This window comes from Crotalus tigris, unplaced genomic scaffold (genome assembly GCF_016545835.1).
Source record: "Crotalus tigris isolate CLP2741 ecotype Arizona unplaced genomic scaffold, ASM1654583v1 scf7180000018151.1857312, whole genome shotgun sequence".
NCBI classification, from domain to species: domain Eukaryota; kingdom Metazoa; phylum Chordata; class Lepidosauria; order Squamata; family Viperidae; genus Crotalus; species Crotalus tigris.
In genome coordinates, this window is record NW_024096849.1 from 756,962 (window position 1) to 780,853 (window position 23,892).

The 23,892-nt window shown below is 46.1% G+C and overlaps 1 protein-coding gene across 1 annotated transcript in view; it reads left to right on the forward strand.

Moving 5' to 3' along the window:
* Window positions 1-21,267, forward strand: part of ADRA1D (adrenoceptor alpha 1D) — a 35,205-nt gene extending 13,938 nt beyond the window's left edge. Inside the window, exon 2 of the mRNA XM_039348366.1 lies at window positions 20,417-21,267. Within this exon, the coding sequence (XP_039204300.1) occupies window positions 20,417-20,988 (572 nt within the window). The 3' untranslated portion in view covers window positions 20,989-21,267. The remainder of the gene's footprint in view (window positions 1-20,416) is intronic.
* Window positions 21,268-23,892: the final 2,625 nt, after the last annotated feature.

A 23,892-nucleotide genomic window follows, 5' to 3' on the forward strand; every position in this document is an offset into this window, starting at 1 on the left:
GCCTGCCTGCCTGCCTATCTATCTATCTGTCTGTCTGTCTATCTATCTATCTGTTCTATCTATCTATCCAATTCTCTCTCTCTCTGTGTATGTGTATATATATATATATATATATATATATATATATATATATATATATATATATATATATATATATATCCATCTAGCTATCCAATTCTATCTATCTATATTTATCTATCTATCTATCTATCTATCTATCTATCTGATTTTTATCCTGTCTTTGTAACTTTATATTCAACTCAAGGCATTGAACATATCTAATATTCCTTCCTCCCCCTATTTTGCCCGCAACAATAACCCTGGGAGGTGGTTTGGCCTTGGAAAGAGGGACTGGCCCAAAGTAATCCAGCGCTTTCATGCCTAGGACTAGAATTCACTGTCTCTGGGTGATTGGCCCAAAGTCACCCAGCTGACTTTTGTGCCTAAGGCAGGACTAGAACTCACCATCTCCTGGTGATTGGCCCACAGTCACCCAGCTGGCTTTCGTGCCTAAGGTGGGTCTAGAATTCACCGTCTCCTGGTGATTGGTCCAAAGTCACTCAGCCAGCTTTCATGCCTAAGGCAGGACTAGAACTCACAGGTTCCAGCCTGCAGGGTTAATCATTAATCAAACCGGCGTATAGTATTTATATCCGTGTTTCTTAGATCTGGCCCTGTTAAGACAGGTGGATATCCGCTCCCAGAACACTCCAGCCAGCATAGTCACCCAGTGTCCTCTGCATGATGGTTAGATCATCTAGGAATTCAATAGATCTGACCAGCATTCCATTAAGGAATGTTGTCCTAGCTGAAGAAAGTTCTCAGACTTCCGACATTAATTCATCCTGTCTCAATACACAGGGATTCCTCAACTTACAACAATTCAGTTGTTGTTGTAAGCTGAGAACTATCTATAATAGATAAAGGAGCGCCTGTTGAGATTTCTATCATGCATGATAAACGCCACTAGGATTAGAACTCGGTACGTTGAATGGCAGAAGAATCATCTCATTGTCCAACCAACATGGAAGGAAGGAAGGACTTCGCAAGCCAACGAGAGGCGTAGGAAATGTGGACCTTGCTACAAGAAAAAGCCTGGGAATTGTTATCAACTCTTGCAGTCAAGTTTAGCCTATTGGCGGCTAGGTTGGCGCTATAACTCCCAAGGAATCTGGCTCAAAGCCGTGAGTGGTAATGAAAGCTTGTCAGGCCAAACCAGAAAACCCCTGCATTTCATAATGTCCTGTAATTTATTGGCCTGGCAGAGAACTTTTGAGTGCTGATCTTGATGGATAGCTCTCTTGATCTGAGCCATGCTAATGTGTTTGGCTCGGGTCAGAAATAAGTAATCCCTCTCAAAGTAATCACACAAATACGCACACATACACAGAGAGAGGGAGGGGGAGACAGAGAGAGAGACACACACACAAATACACAGAGAGAGAGAGAGAGAGAGAGAGAGAGAGAGAGAGAGAGAAAATGAGAGAAGGAAGGAAGGAAAGGGAGGAAGGAGGTGGAAGGGAGGGAGGGAGGAGGGAAGGAAGGAACAAAAGGAGGGAGGCAGGGAGGAAGGAAGGAGAGAGGAAGGAAGAGGGAAGGAGGAAAGGAAGGAAGGAAGGAAGGGGAGAGGGAGGTAGAGGGAGGAGGAAGGAAGGGAGGGAGGAAGGAAGGAAGGAAGGAAGTGGAGAGGAAGGAAAGAAGGAAGGGAGGGAGGCAGGAAGGAAGGAGAGAGGAAGGGAGAGGGAAAAAGGAAAGGAAGGAAGGGAGAGGAAGGGAGGGAGGGAGGAAGGAAAGGGAGGAAGAGGGAAGAAGGAAAGGGTGGAAGGAAGGGAGGGAGGGAGGCAGGAAGGAAGGAGAGAGGAAGGGAGAGGGGAAAAGGAAAGGAAGGAAGGGAGAGGAAGGGAGGGAGGGAGGAAGGAAAGGGAGGAAGAGGGAAGAAGGAAAGGGAGGAAGGAAGGAAGGATGGAAATTTACTCCTGCCTTTTTCAACATTCTGCACCCAGAAAACGCAGGTTTGTACTTCCTTCGCTGCCTGCTCAGAAGGCCTCTGCAACAGTTGTGTGGTGTGTTGATAAGAGCTGCATCTCCTTGTCTCTCGACAGGGACAAACCGGCCACTGAGGCTCTATTTATGGACCCAGCGGCTGGCAGTGTTTCCACAACCCGGTGCCCACCTAGGATTTGCAACTGGGTTCCCAGCCTTCTCCCCAGGGCTGAAGCCCCCCCCCCTGCGAAATCACGGCTGCAATTTCTCCCTGAAAACGTATCTTTTTCTCCCAGGTTTTTTTTTCTGCATTTCCCCCCCCCCCCCATTAGGCATATTATATCAAGTGTGTTACAGGCGGTCTGGCCCATCTCCTTGGCCTTGATGGCTGAGCTAGGCTGAATATTTTGGAAAGTTTATCAGCGTTCCCTTTTTTTTTTTTTTTTTAGCCTCCTAAAAGGGTCGCCAGCCGGTTAAAAGGCCCGAATTATAAAATTATAAAAGGATAAGGATATCTTGGGCGAAGGACAGAAGCTGCTGACCCGGGTACAAAGCCAGACAGAAACAAGCTAATGTACGCAACCTGGCCTTTTCCAAATCAGGGCTGCCTGGGGGATGCTGGGAGTTGAAGTCCACAAGTCTTAAAAGTTGCCAACTTTGGAAGTCCCTGCTCTAAATGATTGACAGCCTCAGCGTGGCTGGCTGAGGGATGCTGGGAGTTGAAGTCCACAAGTCTTAAAAGTTGCCAACTTTGGAAGTCCCTGCTCTAAATGATTGACAGCCTCAGCGTGGCTGGCTGAGGGATGCTGGGAGTTGAAGTCCACAAGTCTTACAGTTGCCAAGTTTGAGGACTCCTGCTCTAAATGATTGAAAGCCTCAGCGTGGCTGGCTGGGGGATGCTGGGAGTTGAAGACCAGTTGCCAAGTTTGAGGACTCCTGCTCTAAATGATTGACAGCCTCAGCGTGGCTGGCTGGGGGATGCTGGGAGTTGAAGTCCACAAGTCTTACAGTTGCCAGATTTGGAGACCCCTGCCCTAAATGATTGACAGTCTGAGCGTGGCTGGCTGGGGGATGCTGGGAGCTGAAGTCCACAAGTCTTACAGTTGCCAAGGTTGATCCCTCCTTCCTCCTTTGATCCCTTTGTCTATGTCTCCCTTCACTGGGACTGTCTGCCAAGGTTTGATTCCATCTGTCATCGGCTCGCTTAATGACGATTAAGGATTGGCGCATCTTTGGAGCCCTTCCAGGTCCTTGTCAGGCATTTCCTGTTGGATGACAGGCTGCATCTCTCCGCTGGCTTTTTAAATGCTTTCCTGTTGCCATTAAAGGCCCTAAAACTCTTCCCCAGGGCTTATAATTTAACGTTGGCTTTAATAGTTTAAGCAGTGGTTGTTGTTTTTTACATGCATTTGGATTGCAATTGATCTTGGCAGTCAGTTTAAAGAGGCTAATAAACACAAATATAGAATAATAATGAATAGATATCTGCTAGCAGCAGCGGGACCGTCGTGCCCCCTCCCTTTGGTGGGGGGATTTTTGGTTAGAGAAAGGAGGAAGATTTTTAAGAACGGGGGGGGGCAAATTCCTTCCCTTCGCACCAAATATGACACATTTGCTTTGTTCACACAAGGAAAAGACTGAAAGCAACAATCTCTAAGGGGCTTGAGCAGGGGTTTCCATTCAATGTTCAATTCAGAATAGAGTTGGAAGGGGCCCTGGAGGTCATCTAGTCCAACCCCCCCTGCTCAGGCAGGAAACCCTATACCATTTTAAACAAATGGCTGTCCAGTCTCTTCTTAAAAACTTCTAGTGTTGGAGCATTCACCGCTTCTGGAGGCAGGTGGTTCCACTGGTTAATTGTTCTCACTGTCAGGAAGTTTCTCCTTAGTTCTAGGTTGCTTCTCTCCTTGATGAGTTTCCATCCGTTGCTTCTTGTCCTGCCCTCAGGTGCTTTGGAGAATAGCTTGACTCCCTCTTCTTTGGGGCAGCCCCTGAGATACTGGAACTCTAGAGAAAAGAAGGATGAGGGGTAACATGATAGCAGTGTTCCAATATTTGAGAGGCTGCCACAAAGAAGGGGATCAACCTATTCTCCATTTTCACCAGCACTGATGATGTTACCTAGTTGGGTCGTGAAATGTCTGCAAGAAAACCACCAATCTCAGAGTGCACCAAGGACTCCACAGTCTTCCTCCTCCCCCTCCCCCTCCTCCTCCTCCTCCCCCTCCTCTCAGCACACCCCACTCCCTTCTAGCACTGATGATGTTACCTAGTTGGGTTGTGAAATGTCTGCCAGAAAACCACCCAGCTCAGAGAGCACCCAGGACCCCACAGCTTGGTTCTGAGCTTAAATACTCTCTTTCTGTTGAGTGATTTCACATTAGAATCACAGCATCACCGCAGATTTTATTATCTGGCTGGTAAAGCAGCCAGAATCTAGAAATTTGATAATTAAACAAATGCATAAATAAATACATAACTATCCCAGAGCTGGCAGGAGCTTCTGCAGTTGTGAATGGCCCCGATTTGATTCAGTGTGGTTGTTGTTGTTGTTTCTGAATCTAGCAAAGATCGTGCAACAGGCTCTTTAGGTGATCACCCCTAAAATCTTTTTAGATTTTAGTACACAGCTGGTATCTGCTCCTACTCTTATTTCTTTGTGATCATTTTTGGCAGTACTCTCCCTCTGAAAACGCTGAGCTTTTTGTCCTCCCCGCTTTTAATTGCTGCTTTGATTAATTGTCTAATGAGCATGTTGCAATTTGACAGGTCTTATTTATGTCTTTTATTGGATGTCACCCTGACGGCGAATCGTTGTAGGGCAACTTACACCTTACAGGAATTACGTAAAGTGCAGCGCCCCCCTCCCCTGCCCCCCCTGCATCTTGTTTTCCCCAAATTAATTACACCTGGAGAAAAGGATGGGCTAGGCAGATGTTTAGACCGGATTTGACATTGTGATCCACCTGTCGAGCGCTTCCCTGAGATAGACAGGTGTGGATTGTTTGGCGGTGTTACAAATATTGTGGCAGGATGGAAGCTGTTCTGAGTAAAAACTGCCTTCCGCAATTGATTGGTGGTTTTTCTCAGCACTGAGGGTGCTCAAGTGGTGCTCCAGATGTTTTGGGATTGTACTCTGTTGCTACTACCTTTGCTTTCTTTCTGTTTGCAGATCTTTCTCTTTGGTTATCTTCTCCGGTTCTCTCTTCTTATTTTGGTTCGTTGCCATCAGCCAGATGTTCAGAGCAGAATTGGCCTTTTTTTGGTCCACCTACTGAGTCCTTCCCAAGGACCTGGGATAGACAGATGTTGCTGTTTGATGGTGTTAAGGGGTCTCCTCGCAGGATGTTAGCTGTTCCGGGCACAGCTGCCTCTTGCAATTGACTGATGGCGAATTTGGTTACTATTATGGTTTGTTACACGGTCAGCCAGATGTTTAGACTGGATTTGGCATTTTTGTCCACTTCTCGAGTCCTATCCATGGACCTGGGAAAGGCAGATGTGGTTGTTTGATGGTGTTATGGGTATCGTTGGAGGATGTAAGCTATTCCGAGTAAAGCTGCCTTTTGCAATTGACTGATGGATAATCTGTCAATGACGATGGGGTTCAAATGGTACTCCAGATGTTTTGGGATTACACCCAAGGCTCCTATTACTATCAGTACTACCCTTGCTTGCCTTTGCCACAGTCATTCTATTTCTATTTGTAGGTCTTTGTATCTTCTCCCGTTCTTTCTCTTTTCTTCTGCTCTTTCCAGGCATTGCCACATCCACTATCCAGACTTTTGTGTCTTTCTTATCGACAATTGTTAAGTCCGGAGGTGTGATGTGGCCGGTTTAAATTCTAAAGTCTCAGAGCAGTTGTAAATTTTCCATTTTCTACCACTCTCTCTATTTTATGGTCCCACCAGTTCTTGCTTGCAGGCAAATGATATTTCTTGCAGATCTTCTAATGCACCATTGTTGCTACTTTGTCATGCCGCTGCTGGTAGTCAGTCTGTGCGATCTTCTTGCAGCAGCTTACCAGGTGGTCCACTGTTTCTTCAGATCCTTTGCATAGGTGGCACTTACTGTCTGTTGCTATCTTCTCAATTCTGGCTTTGTATGCATTTGTCCTTAAGACTTTGGACCAATTCACCAGGAGACAGTGAGTTCTAGTCCTGCCACAGACATGAAACCCAGCTGGGTGACTTTGGGCCAATCAGCAGCTGACTGTGAGTTCTAGTCCCACCTTAGGCATGAAAGCCAGCTGGGTGACTTTGGGCAAATCACCAGGAGATGGGGAGTTCTAGTGCCGCCTTAGGCATGAAAGCAAGTGAGTAACTTTGGGCCAATCACCAGGAGATTGTGAGTTCTAGTCCCACCTTAGGCATGAAAGCCAGTTGGCTGACTTTGGGCCAATCACCAGGAGATGGTAAGTTCTAGTTCCACCTTAACCATGAAAGCAAGTGACTAACTTTGGGCCAGTCACCAGGAGATGGTAAGTTCTAGTTCCTCCTTAGCCATGAAAGCCAGCTGAGTGACTTTGGGCCAATCACCAGGAGACAGTGAATTCTAGTCCCACTTTAGCCATGAAAGCAAGTGAGTAACTTTGGGCCAATCACCAGGAGATTATGAGTTCTAGTCCCACCTTAGGCATGAAAGCCAGCTGGGTGACTTTGGGCTGATCATCAGGAGACGGTGAGTTCTAGTCCCACTTTAAGCATGAAAGCCGACTGGGTGACTTTGATTTACGTATAAGGTAATAAAGGCAGGATAAAAATCTAATGAATAAATAAGAATAGCTTGGCTGATAAAACCAGTACTGCCCTCAGCTCAAGACGTCACATTTAAGTATCTTTGCTTTGTGCCCGGTCCCTGTATTTAAAAATCCCACATCCAATACACTGCAGTCGTGTGGTTCTTCAACAAAAATGAAAGGTTAAAACTAAAGTGGAAAGGGAGCCAATGTCTGCCCTTAACTATTGCCGTCAGTTGTCAGAAGTGTGTCTTTTCCATCGTAAACCCCTCTTCCTTCTCCTGCCCGTTGGCGTTGTGTTTAGATTGAAAACATTCCACAGCTACTTCTCTGTGCCGTTGTGTGTCTGTTGTGCAGCAATCAGCACAGTGTTTCTTATGTTTAATTACATTCACAAGAGGCTCTAAGTTCGTCTAGCCTCAATGGGGGAAGATGCACACAACTGTCGCTTTTGCGTTAACTCGGCTGTTATTTATAAAAGCCAGAAAATGACCACAAAGAAATTCTCTTTCCGAAAAAGATCCAGCTGCCGTTTTTTTTAAAAAAAAAAAAATAATAAAATAAAATAAACAGCATAACTGAGGTTTCCAGATGGAATTTTGAATATTCAGCCGGAAGGACGATGCTCGAAGAAAAATCTCCCAACTCAAGAAAAGGGAGGTCCCGGGAACTTTTCCAATCTTGAAAATTAGGATGGTTGTGTTTTTTTAAAAATTTAAAATTAAAAAAAAAAAATCTTCATTCCTCGTTGCCTTCTGCACAATTAGCTAAATCAAAATAAATGTTGTGGCTCTCCACTGGCTAATGCAATCCTTAATTGAATTTGTTATAGTACATTACGTTTGTTGAGGAGGTGTTCAAAAGACCATCTCCTTTTTCTCGCTTTGCTAAGCTTGGTTTGCAAAAGAGGGGAGGGGGGGAAAGCAAAAATCAAAGGCAGATGGAAACAGGGAAGCCTCATGGAAAGGCAAGCAGGAAGGGAAGGAAAAATAAAATCAAAGCAGAATTACACTTTTTCCTAACTACAAGGCTTAGGCCTAGGCAACCTTGGCTCTTTTATGACTGGTGGACTTCAACTCCCAGAATTCCTGAGCCAGCCATGCTGAGGGGGAAAGGGAGAGGTTTCCATGCTCAGCCATGCTGGCTCAGGAATTCTGGGAGTTAAAGTCCACGAGTCATAAATCAGCCTAGGCCTAGGCCAGAGGTAGGCAACCTTGGCTCTTTTATGACTCGTGGACTTCAACTCCCAGAATTCTTGAGCCAGCCATGCTGAGGGGAAAGGGAGAGGTTTCCAAGCTGAGCGGTGCTGGCTCAGGAATTCTGGGAGCTGAAGTCTACGAATCATGAAGGGGCCATAGTTCCCCCATGCTGGCTCAGGAATTCTGGGAGTTGAAGTCCACGAGTCATAAAACAGCCTAGGCCAGAGGTAGGCAACCTTGGCTCTTTTATGACTCATGGACTTCAACTCCCAGAATTCCTCAGCCAGCATGGCTCAGCTTGGAAACTCTCCCTTTCCCCTCAGCATGGCTGGCTCAGGAATTCTGGGAGTTGAAGTCCACGAGTCATAAAAGAGCCAAGGTTGCCTATCCCCAATCTAGTCTCTTCTTAAAAACCTCCAGTGATGGAGTGCCCACGATTTCTGGTGGCAAGTTGTTCCACTGGTTAATTGTCCTCCCTGTCAGGAAGTTTCTCCTTAATTCCAAGTTGCTTCTCTCTTTGTTCAGTTTCCAACCATTGTTTCTCATCCTTTCCTCTGGTTCTTTGGTGAACAACGTGACCCCCTCTTCCTTGTGGCAGCCCCTCAAATACTGGAACACTGCTATCGTGTCTCCCCTATTTCTTCTTTTCTTCAGACTAGCCAAACCCAAGTCCTGCAGCCGTTCTTCGTATGTTTTGGTCTCCAGAAGTTGCTCTTCTCTGAACTTTTTCCAAAATCTCAGCATCTTTTTTTTTTTTTTGTAGTGTGGGGACCAAAACTGGTTGTAGTACTTGATACTAGAGGAGGAACTGACAGGGTCTGAGAAGGAGATATCCAGGCAGGGGTAGAAGATACTTTTGATCCGTTGAAGGATGGGCACAGCACCCTTCAACTCGGTAGAACTTTCAAGCTGGATCTTCATCCAAGAAGAAGAACAATTGGAAAAAACGTTGGATTAAAATGAGCTAAACGTTTTGGTTATCCACATGGGAAAACATGTGGCCGAGGGGCTTGAAATGTACATTGTGTTCCAGTCTTAAAGAGGGTTTTATTTAAATTTCCCCCTGAGAAATCGCCTAGAATGTATAAAGGCACTTTGGAGGCATGTTGAACACGGGGACAGCGTGAAGGGGACATTCGGTCATGTTTGGTCACGGCTGTGTGAAAAGCCAGAAACATTTTGCCTACAAATACGTGCACTAATTCAGAAGATTTTAAAGACAAATGGAAGAGAATGTTTGTATCTCAGGGCTGAACGGTGGGGCCCGGGATGCTCTCTGAGCTGGGTGGTTTTCTTGCAAAAGTTTCATGACCCAACTAGGGAACATCATCAGTGATACATGGGTGTGGGGTTTGGGGGGGAGGAGGAGGAGGAGGAGGAGGACTATGGGCTCCTTGGTGCTCTCTGGGCTTGGCTGTTTTCTTGCAAATGTTTCATGACCCAAACTAGATAACAACCTCAGTACTAGAAGGGAGTGGGTTTGTGAGGAGGAGGAGGAAGAGGAGGAAAAAGACTGTGGGGTCCTTGATGCTCCTAAGCTTGGTAGTTTTCTTACAGACGTTTCATTACCAAGCTAGATAATATCATCAGTGCTACAAGGGAGGGGGGCTTGAGGAGGAGGAAGAGGAGGAGGAGGAGGACGACGACGACGACGACTGTGAGGTCCTTGGTGCTCTCTGAGTTGGTTGTTTTCTTGCAGTTATTTCATGACCCAACTAAGTAACATCATCAGTGCTAGAAGGGAGTGGGATTGTGAGGAGGAGGAGGAAGAGGAGGAGGAGGAGGAGGAGGAGGAGGAGGAGGAGGAGGAGGAGGAGGAGGAGGAGGAGGAGGAGGAGGAGGAGGACTGTGGGATCCTAGGGGCTCTCTGAGCTTGGTGGTTTCCTTGCAGACGTTTCATGGCCCAACTAGATAACATCATCAGTGCTAGAAGGGAGGAGGAGGAGGAAGAGGAGGAGGATGAGGAGGAGGACTGTGGGGTCCTGGGTGCTCTCTGAGCTTGGTGGTTTCCTTGCAGACGTTTCATGACCCAACTAGGTAACATCATCAGTGCTAGAAGGGAATGAGGAAGGCAGAGAGGAGGAAGAGGAGGAGGAGGAGGAGGAGGACGACTGTGGGGTCCCTGGTGCTCTCTGAGCTTGGTGGTTTTCTTGCAGACGTTTTCATGGCCCAACTAGGTAACATCATCAGTGCTGGAAAGGAGTTGGATTTGCTCTCATCTTGTATACTAGTGACTTGCCCTGTCGGGGTTCCTGGCGGTTCCTTGATTAAGTTCTTGTTTGCTGTTTGTTTGTTTGTTTGTTTGTCAGAACTGACAGTTTCTTGGCTGGGGTATTGTTTATAATGCCAACAAGCTAAAAGCAAAGAATAGATTAATCAGGGAATCAAATAACTTTATACAATATACTATTGTAGATGATGGTGGTGATGATGATGATGATGATGATGATGATGATGATGATTCCACTAATATATGAGAGCAATCCCACTCCCTTGTAGCACTGATGATGTTACATACTTGGGTCATGAATTGTCTGCAAGAAAACAAGCAATTTCAGAGAGCAACAAGGACCCCACCGTCGCCGTCCTCCTCCTTCCTCCTTCCTCCTTCCTCCATTCCACAAACCCCACTTCCTTCTAGCTCTGAAGATGTTACCTAGTTGGGTCATGAAACATCTACAAGAAAACAATCAACTTAGAGAGCACAAAGGACCCCACAGTCGTCCTCCTCCTTCTTCTTCTTCTCCTCCTCCTCCTCTTCTCCTCCTCCTCCTCCTCCTCCTTCTCCTCCTCCTTCCTCCTCCTCCTCCTTCTCCTCTCTGCAAACCCCCCTCCCTTCTGACACTGGTGATGTTACCTAGTCGGGTCATGAAACGTCTGCAAGAAAACAACCAACTTCAGAGAGCACCCAGGACCCCACAATTTTAAAAAACTAATGCACAACTAATGAAAGCAGAGGCTTTTCTGGTAGGGCTAATGGATAAACGGCTGGAAAAAAAAAAACTTTGTTTTTATGCATGACAACTGCAGCGAGACCGTTACACGTTCCAAAGTGGAAAGATCCAGTGCTGCCCACAAGGGAAGAGTGGTTGGTGAAGATGATAACTTTATAATTTTAGAACTGTAAGCCGTCCAGAGTGACTTGGTTGAGTTGGGTGACTATAGAAACTGAACGAGTAAATAAGAAAAATAAATAAAGGATGGAACTTGCAGAGATAGCTCGCTAAACCGGCTTGCGTGATTAGGGGGACAACCTCTGCTAGAAACCTTTTATAGACTTTTCACGCGAATGGCAGAAAAGAGGAACTTTTGATTTGTGGTTTGGATGATTAGGAAATATTTGATAATGGAAAAAAGAAAAAAAAACTTTTTTGTCGCCACAAAATAAGAGATGAAACTTTTGTAATCGTACTTGTATGGGCTACAAATACATTTGGAAACCTTTTCTATTTCTGGGTGATTTTTTCAGCCAGTCACCAGGAGACGGTGAGTTCTAGTCCCGCCTTAGGCATGAAAACTGACCGGGTGACTTTGGGCCAATCACCAGGAGACGGGGAGTTCTAGTCCTGCCTTAGCATAAAAGCCAGCTGGGTGACTTTGAGCCAATCACCAGGAGACGGGGAGTTCTAGTCCCGCCTTAGGCATGAAAACTGACTGGGTGTCTTTGGACCAATCACTAGGAGACTGAGAGTTCTAGTCCTGCCTTAGGAATGAAAGCTGGCCCAACCCACCTAACAGGGTTGTTGTTGTCTGAAAGAAAAAAGAAGGTATCTTGGATATGTTTGCCATATTGAGTTATTTGTAAAAAAGGTGGATTACAAATAAGATAAAAAGGAAGGGAAGGGGAGGAGAGGAGAGGAGAGGAAAAGGGAGGAGAGAAGAGAAGAGGAAGGGAAGGAGAGGAAAGGAAAGGGAAGGGAAGGAAAGGAAAGGAAAGGAAAGAAGACAGAAGGGAAGGAAAGGAAAGGAAAGGAAAGGAAAGGAAAGGAAAGGAAAGGAAAGAAGACAGAAGGGAAGGGAAGGAAAGGAAAGGAAAGGGAAGGGAAGGGAAGGAAAGGGAAGGGAAGGAAAGGAAAGGGAAGGAAAGGAAAGGAAAGAAGACAGAAGGGAAGGAAAGGGAAGGAAAGAAGACAGAAAGGAAAGGAAAGGAAAGAAGACAGAAGGGAAGGAAAGGAAAGGAAAGGAAAGAAAACAGAAGGGGAGGGAAGGGAAGGAAAAGAAAGGAAAGAAGACAGAAGGGAAGGAAAGGAAAGAAGACAGAAGGGAAGGAAAGGAAAAGAAAGGAAAGGAAAGAAGACAGAAGGAAAGGAAAAGAAAGGAAAGGAAAGGAAAGAAGACAGAAGGGAAGGGAAGGAAAGGAAAGGAAAGAAGACAGAAGAGAAGGGAAGGAAAGGAAAGAAGACAGAAAGGAAAGGAAAGGAGAGGCTTTTTAGGCTAAAACTGATAAAGCCCAAAAGAGGTGATTGTATTAGGGAAGGACAAAGAAGTTTAAAAACAAAGTTTTCCCTGTTTCCCCTTTGGCACATGGGCCCTGCCCGGAGCCAATTCCCTATTCAGGGTGTCCTGTTTTCACCCCTCTTCCCTTCCTCGGCTGGCATCAGCCTGGAATGTCTCTTCCGAAGCTGCCACTCCTTCAGCCATCCCAAAAGAAGACGGGAGTTTTGAGGAAAGATTTTCCTGGGCATCTGCTCTGCCTCAAGGGATCCCTAGGTGGGCAGGAAAGGGCAAGCAAGGACATCAGGAGCCCAAGGAGACCTCAACACACAGACACACACACACACACACACACACACACACACACACGTCAAAGACCATGGGAAAATATGTGCATTTTTTCACACGGAATCCATGCGGCCAAAAGCTGGAACTTGGCAAATCACTGGTGTTCTTTTTGGCAAAGGAGCCCCGCTAAGCCTGGAAAAGGAGCATTGGGGGGGCCACATTGTGCAAAGGTTTGCTTCTGCAGCTTTCCAGATAAAGTCAGCCATCCCCCCCCCCTCTCTCTCTCCCTCCCTCCCTCCCTTCCTTCCTCCCCTTCTCTTGCTTTCTCCTTCTCTCTCTCCTTCCCTCTCTCTTCCTCTCTCTTTCCATCTCCCTCTCCTTTTCTCTCCCTCCCTCTCTCTCTCCTCCCTCCCTCTCTTTCTCCCCCTCTCCTTCCCTCCCTCCCTCTACTCCCTTTCCCTCCCTCCCACCCTCCCTCTTTCTCTCCCTCCCACTCTCTGTCCTTCTCCCACTCCCTCTCTCTTCCATTCTCTCTCTCTTTTTTCCCCCTCCATCTCCTTTTGCCCGCCCCTCCCTCTCCCTCCCTCCCATTCACCATCCCTCCCTCTCTCTCCCTCTTCCCCCCTCTCTCCCTTTCTCTCCCTCCCTCTCTCTCCCTCTCTCTCTCCCTCCCTCTCCCTCCCTAGCTAGCTTTCATGGCTTAAGCAGAACTAGAACTCACTGTCTCCTGGTGATTGGCTCCAATTCACCCAGCCAGCATGAAAGCTAAGGCAGAACTAGAACTCACTGTCTCCTGGTGATCGGCTCTAAAGTCACCCAGCCCGCATGAAAGCTAAGGCAAAACTAGAACTTACCGTCTCCTGGTGATTGGCTTGAAGTCACCCAGCCCGCATGAAACCTAAGGCAGAACTAGAACTCACTGTCTCCTGGTGATTGGCTCCAATTCACCCAGCCAGCATGAAAGCTAAGGCAGAACTAGAACTCACTGTCTCCTGGTGATCGGCTCTAAAGTCACCCAGCCTGCATGAAAGCTAAGGCAGAACTAGAACTTACCGTCTCCTGGTGATTGGCTTGAAGTCACCCAGCCCGCATGAAACCTAAGGCAGAACTAGAACTCACTGTCTCCTGGTGATTGGCCCAAAGTCACCTAGCTAGCTTTCGTGGCTTAGGCAGAACTAGAACTCACCATCTCCTGCTTTCTAGTCTGGAGTCTTAACCAGCTGAGCCAACTGACTATGGTTACGATTAATCCAGACAGGGCAAAAAACTAAAGCCACAACTCACCTTGAATCTGTTCCATCTTCGAAGGAAGGGATGGGCATTACAGACTGGAAACCGTTCTTCGACGCCAGGGAAATGAATTTTCTAAAATCCGCTGAAAATGGGGACATTTGTAGCTGCAAATATTCCGAAGGGACCCAGCCTTTTTGAACATCCCGCGATTCCTTGCTTGCTCGCTTCGAAACCTTTGAAAGAGAGTCTTGTTTTGGGAAAAGCCAGGATGAAAAGAGAAAAGCTGGCAGGAATCAGGGGTTGGGGAAAAAAATGTCTCGCTTTCGTTTTGTCTTGGTTTTAAGAAAAACTAACCGGAACTGCTATCTTGGTTTGCATCCCAGTTCATGGTGGTTAAAACCAGGCTTTTGGTGGCATTGCTTGTGTTGGGGGAAAAAAAACGTCGAAATTCTTGCAACGGGGCCAAATTGGGGCCCAGGTGAGAAACCCCAGAGAGCCGTCAAGTTGCGCTTTTAACACTGCCGCAACGTAGCTACCGGAACTCACTTAGCACATCATAAATATCACCCACCACGCTTCGCCGGCAGATAATTTTAATCTGCTGCAAAGTTTTAATGGCTCCCTTTGGCCCACACAGATTCCGAAGCCAATTTGTCTGCTGAATCGCTTTGGAAGTTATCCGCGATCCTCAGTTTACGACCACGATAGAGCCTCAAATTTGCATCGCTAAGCAAGACGGCTGTTGAGTGGATTTCGCCCTGTTTTACAACCTTTCTCGCTGCAGTTATAAGTAAATCGCTGCAGTTGTTAAGTTGTTAAGTTGTTAAGTTAGTGACACGGTGGTTAAGGGCATCTGGGTTCCCACTTTGCCAGTCAGAAGGTCACCAAAAAAAGGGATCACGTGATCCCGGGATGTTGCTGCAACCGTCATAAATAGGAGTCGGTTGCCAAGCGTTTCACTTTTGATCCCGTGACCAACGGGGAGGCTGCGACGGTCATGAGTGTGAGGAAAAGTAAGTTGCTTTTTTCAGTGCCGTTGTAACTAAGGGTCACTAAATTGAACCGTTGTAAGTCGAGGACTACTCATACTTTTTAAAAAAATGAGAAGGACAGAGACAAACATCTCCCCGTTGTGAGTTGTGTAGTCTGCAGTGTGTTACAGCCGCAAACTTCAGCCCTTGCATTTTGCAGTGTGGAAATAATCTGTCCGTGCGCAGTCTTTTCTGCATCACAATGATGGACATGCCCACTCGAACACACACACACACACACACACACACACACAGGCAGGAATCCTGGCTTTGGCCAAACCGGGAATTGCAGAATGAATAAAATCTTCATTTTTGTTGTGTAACAGATCACTCTTAGCCGAACACAGAAGCATTGTGAAGCGGTGGAGCAGAAGGATAATTTGGCTGGACCCACTGATGTGTGTGTGTGTGTATGTGTGTGTGTGTGTGTGCATGTGTGTGTGTGTGTGTGTTTCCCCTGTGGGGGGGAGAAATGGGTCTGGGGAGGGAGCATGGCCACAGCACAGCAGAAAAAAAAGTGATTTATTTATTATTATTCCCCCCCTTGTTTCTGTTGGGCTTCCGTTCTTTTTTCTTCAGCCGCTTGTGAGGTGGATCCAAGAAATGGACCTCATCTCAAGGTGGTGAGAAACGAGGCTGCAAAGGATCAGTGGTTTTGGCCAGATGGGAAGGGGTCATTAAGCGAATCACATAGTCATTAAGCGAATCTGGTTTCCCCCGTTGACTTTGCTCGTCGGAAACCAGCTGTCATAGATCACAGGAAATACCCCCCCCGAGGTGCTGCAATCCTCTCGTCAATACACGCTGGGCACCAAGCACCCGAATTTTGATCCTGCGACCGTGGGGATGCTGCGACGGTCGTAAGTGTGAAGACTTTGGTCGTAAATGCGAGGACTGTGGGAAAAACCTCACTTTTTCAGGGCCCTTGTAATGTCGAACCGTCGCTAAACAAACAGTCGTCAGTCCAGGAAGACCCGTGTTTCTTTACGAACGTTGGTTCCTGCTTTTTGAGTCGCCATGTGTATTTTATGTTTTGTTTTTGTTGTTAATTGTGTTTAAAAGGCGGGATACGCTGCTCAGGGTGAGCGTGGCTTGGACGGGCTCAGGCCTGTTTCTGTTCCTTTCAGGAATAAAAATAAATTATTAGAGAAATAAACTCCTTGCAAGCTACACGAGAGAGACAGACAGGTGAGGAGAGAGAAAATTCAGCTCCATTTTGGCCTTTTCCAGTGCCGGAGTCAGAATGAGGGAAAAATCTTTTCCTCAGAAAAGAGGAGATTGCATTATAGTCTCCATTGTTGCCAGCCAGCGTGAAAGGAAGCTTAAGAATTCAAAATTAATAGAATTAAGGAGAAATTTCCTGTCAGGGAGAACAATTAATCCGTGGAACGGCTTGTCTCCAGAAATTGTGGGTGCTCCATCATTGGAGGTTTTCAAAAGGAGACTGGACAGCCATTTGTCTAAAAGGGCATAGAGTCTCCTGCTTGAGCAGGGGGTTGGACTAGATGACCTCCAAGGTCCCTTCCAACTCTGTTATTCTGTAAAGGTTCAGAAGAGAAGGACTAAGGGTGACATGATAGCAGTCTTCCAGTATCTCAGGGGCTGCCCCAAAGAAGAGGGAGTCAAGCTATTCTCCAAAGCACCTGAAGGCAGGAGAAGACGCAAACTAGAACTAAGGAGAAACTTCCTGACAGTGAGAACAATCAACCAGTGGAACAGCTTGCTACCAGAAATCGTGGGTGCTCCATCACTGGAGATTTTTAAGAGGAGACTGGACATTCACCAATCTGAGATGGTATAGGTTCTCCTGCTTGAGCAGGGGGCTGGACTAGAAGACCTCCAAGGTCCCTTCCAGCTCCTATTCTACTCTACTCTACTCTACTCTACTCTACTCTACTCTACTATACTCTACTATACTATACTATACTATACTGGTATATTATTTCTATATTCTATACTCTATATTCTATTCTATTCTGCATTCTATTCTATTCTATATCCTGTATTTTGTTCTATTCTATTCTATTCTATTCTATTCTATTCCATTCCATTCCATTCCATTCCATTCCATTCCATTCTATTCTATTCTATTCTATTCTATTCTATTCTTTATTCATTATTCATTATTTCCTATTCTAATTATTTCTTATTCTCTATTCTATTCTATTCTATTCTATTCTACTGAAGTTTATAAGCCAGTTGCATCCCTAAATCAATGTTTCTCAATCTTGGCTTCTTTCAGATGGATAGATTTCAACTCCCTGTACTGCATTCTAGAACTTTAACATGAAATAATAAAAATAATAAAAGTATTATGGGGATGAGCACCTGTTTCCCCTTCTCGCTTTCGAAGCTTTCGGGCCTCTAATAACAACTGATCCCTTTCAAGCCTCTTTGACACTCGGATTTAGCTCCGATACCTCGCTAGCGCCGGCTTTATACCCATTATATGAATTAATAATACAGTCACGCAAGAGTCATGATTCATCTAAAATTAAAAGGCATTCAGGCTGACTCAGAAAGTTATTCTTAGAATTCCTCAGGGCAATAGTCCTGCAGCTTGGAAGAGGGCAAGGGAGCCCCCTGCTGGAAGAGAGCAGCATTACACTTTGGATCATTTTTAGATAGAAATCTGGAATGGCTTATAACAGCGGTTCTCAACCTTTTTAATGCCGCGACTCCCAACCGGTCGTAAGTCGAGGACTACTCAACTGGTGCAGCACCGTTTGCAGAATGGGACTTTTGGCGGGCTCAGCAGGGCAGAGACAGCCTGGACAATTCCTATGGGCTTTTGAAAGCCAATAGAATTAGACTCTATTCAAGAGAGTCTGTTCTATTGGCTTTCAAAAGCCAATAGAATAAAAGGGAGTAGCACAGCTAAGGAAAAGGGGGAAAAAATGGCAGACTACGTTGTTTGGCGACCCCCGTGAAATGGTTGTTCGACCCCAAATGGGGTCCCGACCCACAGGTTGAGAACCACTGGCTTATAAAATAATTTTGCACTGCTCAGGTGACCCTGAGGACACAGGTAATCCTCCAAATGGCCTCAACAACTCTCTAAAAGAAGGCAGATGACCAGCTGTCTGCAAGGAGTGAAGCAAATTTAACAGCTGCAGGGATTCACTTAAGAACCGTCACGAGAAATATTGTAAAATGGGTCCAAACTCAGCATCCCAAACTTTCAGTGACAACCCCAAAGGTGCTTTTTTCAAGAGACAACTGGACTTTCTTCTTTTTCTTTTTTTTTTTTTAAGACGGTTGCAATGTCCCAGGACCACGTGGTCAATTTTGCAGCCTTCTGACCAGCAAAATTCACTGCTGTTGCAGTTGTGTATTGTCAGAATAATCTGGGGGTCCAATTTGGGGGTCGAATTCAAAACAGGATCGCCCAACAATAAATACAAATGAAATCCAGACAGCTTTGAGGAAAGGAAAATTATTTATTCCCAAAAGCAAAGAGGTTTGCCTTGAGGGCAGCTACAGAGAACATGGGGTGCAGAGACACTGTTTTATAGGGGAGCTTGTCCTGATTGTGGAAATGTACACGTGCTGATTCTAGGCCACAGGGGTGGGCAACCTTGACTCTTTTATGACTCGTGGACTTCAACTCCCAGAATTCCTGAGCCAGCATAGGGAACTCTGGCCCCTTTATAACTTCTGGACTTCAACTCCCAGAATTCCTGAACCAACATGGGGAACTACGGCTCCTTTATGACTTGTGGACTTCAACTCCCAGAATTCCTAAGCCAGCCATGCTGAAGGGAAAGAGAGAGGTTTCCATGCTTAGCCATTCTGACTCAGGAATTCTGGGAGTTGAAGTCCACCAGTCAGAAAGCGGCCTAGGCCGGAGATAGGCCACCTTGGCTCTTTTATGACTCGTGGACTTCAACTCCCAGAATTCCTGAGCTAGCCATGCTGAAGGGAAAGGGAGAGGTTTCTATGCTTAGCCATGCTGACTCAGGAATTCTGGGAGTTGAAGTCCACGAGTCATAAAACGGCCTAGGCCCAGACCAGAGTAGGCAACCTTGGCTCTTTTATGACTCGTGGACTTCAACTCCCAGAATTCCTGAGCCAGCCATGCTGAGGGGAAAGGGAGAGGTTTCCAAGCTGAGCCATACTGGCTCAGGAATTCTGGGAGTTGAAGTCCACGAGTCATAAAAGAACCAAGGTTGCCTACCTCTAGAGCAGGGGTCCTCAACCTTGGCAACTTTAAGACCTGTGGATTTCAACTCCCAGAATTCCTCAGCCAGTCTTAAAGTTGCGACGGTTGAGGACCCCTGCTCTAGAGTAATATTTGAGGGGCATGGGTGTGTACATGTCATCTATGATGCTTATTCTCTTGTGAACAAGCAGCTCTGTTTAATTAACTCTATTTCTGTTTACAGACCTTCTCCTTTGATATGTGGATTACATCTGGGTAACTTATTTGGATGCTTAAGGAAGTTTAAGTAAAAGATTTCTCCCGTTGACTATTTTTACTTGATTAACTTAGCTTCAGCTCGGTTGTCAGTTATCTAGCAGAGATGCTCGTTCTCAATCTATAGTGGATTCTGTTAACGTTTAAGGGGAGATGGAGAGAACATAAAGAATAAACTATATTTTGATACAAAACTTCCCACAGCTCAACCCCAGCTCCTGTTCATGACAGGTATGGAGCTCAGCGTTCAATCCCAGCTCTTGTTCATGAAAGGTATGGAGCTCAGCGCTCAATCCCAGCTCTTGTTCATGAAAGGTATGGAGCTCAGCGCTCAATCCCAGCTCCTGTTCATGACAGGTATGGGGCTCAGCGCTCAATCCCAGCTCCTGTTCATGACAGGTATGGAGCTCAGCGCTCAATCCCAGCTCTTGTTCATGAAAGGTATGGAGCTCAGCGCTCAATCCCAGCTCCCATTCATGAAAGGTATGGGGCTCAGTGCTCAATCCCAGCTCCTGTTCATGAAAGGTATGGAGCTCAGCGCTCAATCCCAGCTCTTGTTCATGAAACGTATGGGGCTCAGCGCTCAATCCCAGCTCGTGTTCATGAAAGGTATGGGGCTTAGCGCTCAATCCCAGCTCCTGTTCATGACAGGTATGGAGCTCAGCGCTCAACCCCAGCTCCTGTTCATGAAACGTATGGGGCTCAGCGCTCAATCCCAGCTCTTGTTCATGACAGGTATGGGGCTTAGCACTCAATCCCAGCTCCTGTTCATGACAGGTATGGAGCTCAGCGCTCAACCCCAGCTCCTGTTCATGAAACGTATGGAGCTCAACGCTCAATCCTAGCTCCTGTTCATGACAGGTATGGGGCTTAGCGCTCAATCCCAGCTCCTGTTCATGACAGGTATGGAGCTCAGCGCTCAATCCCAGCTCCTGTTCATGACAGATATGGAGTTCAGCTTTCAATCCCAACTCCTGTTCATGACAGGTATGGAGCTCAGCGCTCAATCCCAGCTCCCGTTCATGAAAGGTATGGAGCTCCTGCTTTGTCCTAGCAAGACCCTTTCTCAAGTCTTCTTCCATCTTGTTTTCAGGTTCCTTCTTCCCTTCCCTGAAGCCCTCAGGAATGGCCTTCAAGATTATCTTCTGGCTGGGCTACTTCAACAGCTGCGTGAACCCCATCATCTACCCCTGCTCCAGCAAAGAGTTCAAAAGAGCATTCATCCGCCTGCTGAAGTGCCAGTGTCGTCGGAGGAGGCCCATCTGGAGGGTTTATGACAACCCTTGGCGAGGGGCCTCCGTCAACGGCTGTAGCCAAGACTCGGAGAGGGAGCCCGGATCCAAGATCTCCACCCTCAACGGCTCCTTCATATTGAACTCCAGCAGCTTGGAACAATCGAGCAGGAGGAGAACTCTGAACTTGAAGAGGTGGAGGATATTCTCTCCGTTCCACAAGCCCACCGTCCAGCTGAAGGAGAAAATGAACAGTCTCTCCCACAAAATGCGTGGCAGCTCCCTCAGAGGCGGCATGGCGGCCTCCTTCAAAACGGAGGTGGAGTCGGTGTCCATCGGCATCCCCAATGAGTTCTTGGAATGCATCGACTACCACATGTACGACGATCTGACTGACTCGGAGTCTTGTGGGCTCAAAGAGACGGATATTTGACACTAAGGGGGAACCCGCTCGGTTTTTTTCTGGATTCAGTTTGGTTAGTCTCCATCTTATAAGTGGTTGGTTGACAAAGGTGGATGCACTCCATGAGTGAGACAGGTAGACTAACCAAGGTAGTTATACCCCCGTTGCTTTGCATTCAGAAGACACCGCATAACTTTTTGGGGAGCTTGGTGCTCTCTGAGCTGGGTGGTTTTCTTGCAGACGTTTCATGACCCAACTAGGTAACATCATCAGTGCTAGATGGGTGTGGTGTTTCGGGGGGAGGAGGAGGAGGAGAAGAAGAAGGAGGAGGACCGTGGGGGTCCTTGGTGCTCTCTGAGCTGGGTGGATTTGTTGCAAACGTTTCATGAACCAACTAGGTAACATCATCAGTGCTAGAAGGGGGTTAGGTTTCTCTCTTTGTTCTCCTTTCTAGCACTGATGATGTTACCTAGTTGGGTCATGAGAGGTCTACAAGAAAAGCACTCAGTTCAGAGAGCACCAAGGACCCCCATAGTTCAACCCTGAACTACGAAATGTTCTCTTCTGTGGGTCTACATACCCTGGTCTCCAAAGAGTAAAGAGCAGTCTATCATAACCCTGCTTGCAAATGGAGTCGCAGTTATCTAAAGAAGGCCAGTTGGCCACAATGTTGAGAAGGATAAGTACAGATAGTCTTCAATTTACGACAGTTGAGGCCCAAATTTCGATTGCTCAGCAAGGCAGTTGTGAAGGGAATTTTGGCCCATTTTACTACTTTCCTCGCCCCTGTCATTCAGTAAATCACTGCCCTTGTTAAATTAGTAACATGGTTGTTTACGTCAACTTTGCTTGTCCAGAATGCTGGCTGAGGAATTCTTCACAGTTGAAAATCACCGCATTAGGGGAAGGAAGATCAACTATAAAACAGTTCCTCTTTGTTGTGACTTCCTAGGTCACAACTGACTTCATCAATGCATTAAGTTAATTAAAAAAAAAAAAAAAGACAAAACAGTAAGCCAGAATCTGCCGTACAGCCACGGATGGGGGAAGCCAAATTAATAACTTATTGAAGTAATTATTTGTACTTTATTTAAAGGACTAGATGTCCTGGAACTGTCAGCTCTAAGTTAGCCCAAAATAATTGTCCCCAAAAATATTCCACTTGTACTAGAACAGGAACTCACTCATTGTACTTTGCCAAGTGATTTGGCACAAGGATTCCTAACTATCCCACATAATAAAAAATAAATGCAGAATAATAGAATCAAAGGGACCTTGGAGGTCTTCTAGTCCAACCCCTTGCTCAGACAGGGGATCCTCTATCATTCTGGACAAAATCCACAATTCAGAATTCAACGACTTATAATAAATTGGGTATCTGTTTTCAGGCCCAGCATGAGACTCCAAATCAGCGGCCGAACTTGGCTACTTGACTGTCTAACAGGCTACCTGACTGTCTAACCTTGAGAAAAGGGACAATAACATTGACACAAAGACTTAATTATAACTCGGTCAAATTTTGTGAAGCACTTTTAAGAAAAGCCCTTCTGCAATCTTCTAAATCAGGGGTTTCCCCCCCCCCAATTTTGGCAACTTTAAGACGGGTGGACTTCAACTCCCAGAATTCCCCAGCCAGAATCCCCCACTGTTCCAAATGCACCATTCCCCTCCATGCTGCTTTGTGCAACTTTAGAATTTTCAAATGAAAGAGAGAACCAAAGAGAGCCAAATATAATCCCTCCCATTTTCCCTGCAGCCCTTAGTCCAATTTCCCTAGAACCAGCATCTGGGGCTATGAAGTACCAAGTTTCGTTCTCATAGAAAGAAGAAAGAAAGAAAAGAAAAATATATTTCATTGCACTTAAACTCAGCTTGGTGGACAGTTTTTTCCTTAAATCCAGTATTTCCTAAATCAACCATCTGTCTCAACATTTCCCTTTGGGGTTAGGTCAGGGGTAGGCAACCTTGGCTCTTTTCTGACTCGTGGACTTCATCTCCCAGAATTCCTGAGCCAGCCATGCTGAGGGGAAAGGGAGAGGTTTCCAAGCTGAGCCATGCTGGCTCAGGAATTCTGGGAATTGAAGTCCACGAGTCAGAAAGCGGCCTAGGCCCAGGCCAGAGATAGGCAACCTTGGCTCTTTTATGACTGGTGGACTTCAACTCCCAGAATTCTGAGCCAGCCATCTGAGGGGAAAGGGAGAGGTTTCCAAGTTGAGCCATGTTGGCTCAGGAATTCTGGGAGTTGAAGTCCACGAATCATAAAAGAGCCAAGGTTGCCTACCTCTGGGTTAGGACATCAAACGGCAGGAACCAGGAGGTGATTGTAATTGCTCAGGTGAAGACTTAAATAAAATGAGCGTGTTTGGGTTTGGTAAATCCACGGATCACGCAATGATTTTAACTTTTTGAGCCCAAGAGACATGGTGTCACCTTTGAATGGGATGCTGGAGAGCTCAATAGTTAAGAGGTACACAAGCAAACTAAACTGCAGTGTCCAGTAGTGTCACAAATGCATATTTGTCTTGTTTGAGAACTGCATTGAGAAACACAGTGTTAATTTGAACTGTATTCCAGGATTGGCTTGTCTGCAGCTGAGAGAACTTGCAATCATTTAAGACTTTTAAGAAATCTGTCCTTAAGGCCTTCACATTATATATTTTGAATACCCTGATGTCACAGATGTATTATTTATCATTGGAAAAGAACATCTTCCACGCTCCTTTTTTTAAAAAAAAAAAATTTCTGAGGAAAAAAAAACAATTTTGAAAAAAATCAGGAAAAAAACCTCTTTTTTCCCCCAATTTTTCCATTTTTTTTTCCAGGCCTCCCATCTCTAGTAAACTTGGCAACTTTAAAACTTGTGGACTTCAACGCCCAGAATTTCTCAGCCAGCCGTGAATTCTGGGAGTGGAAGTCCACCAGTCTTCGATTTTG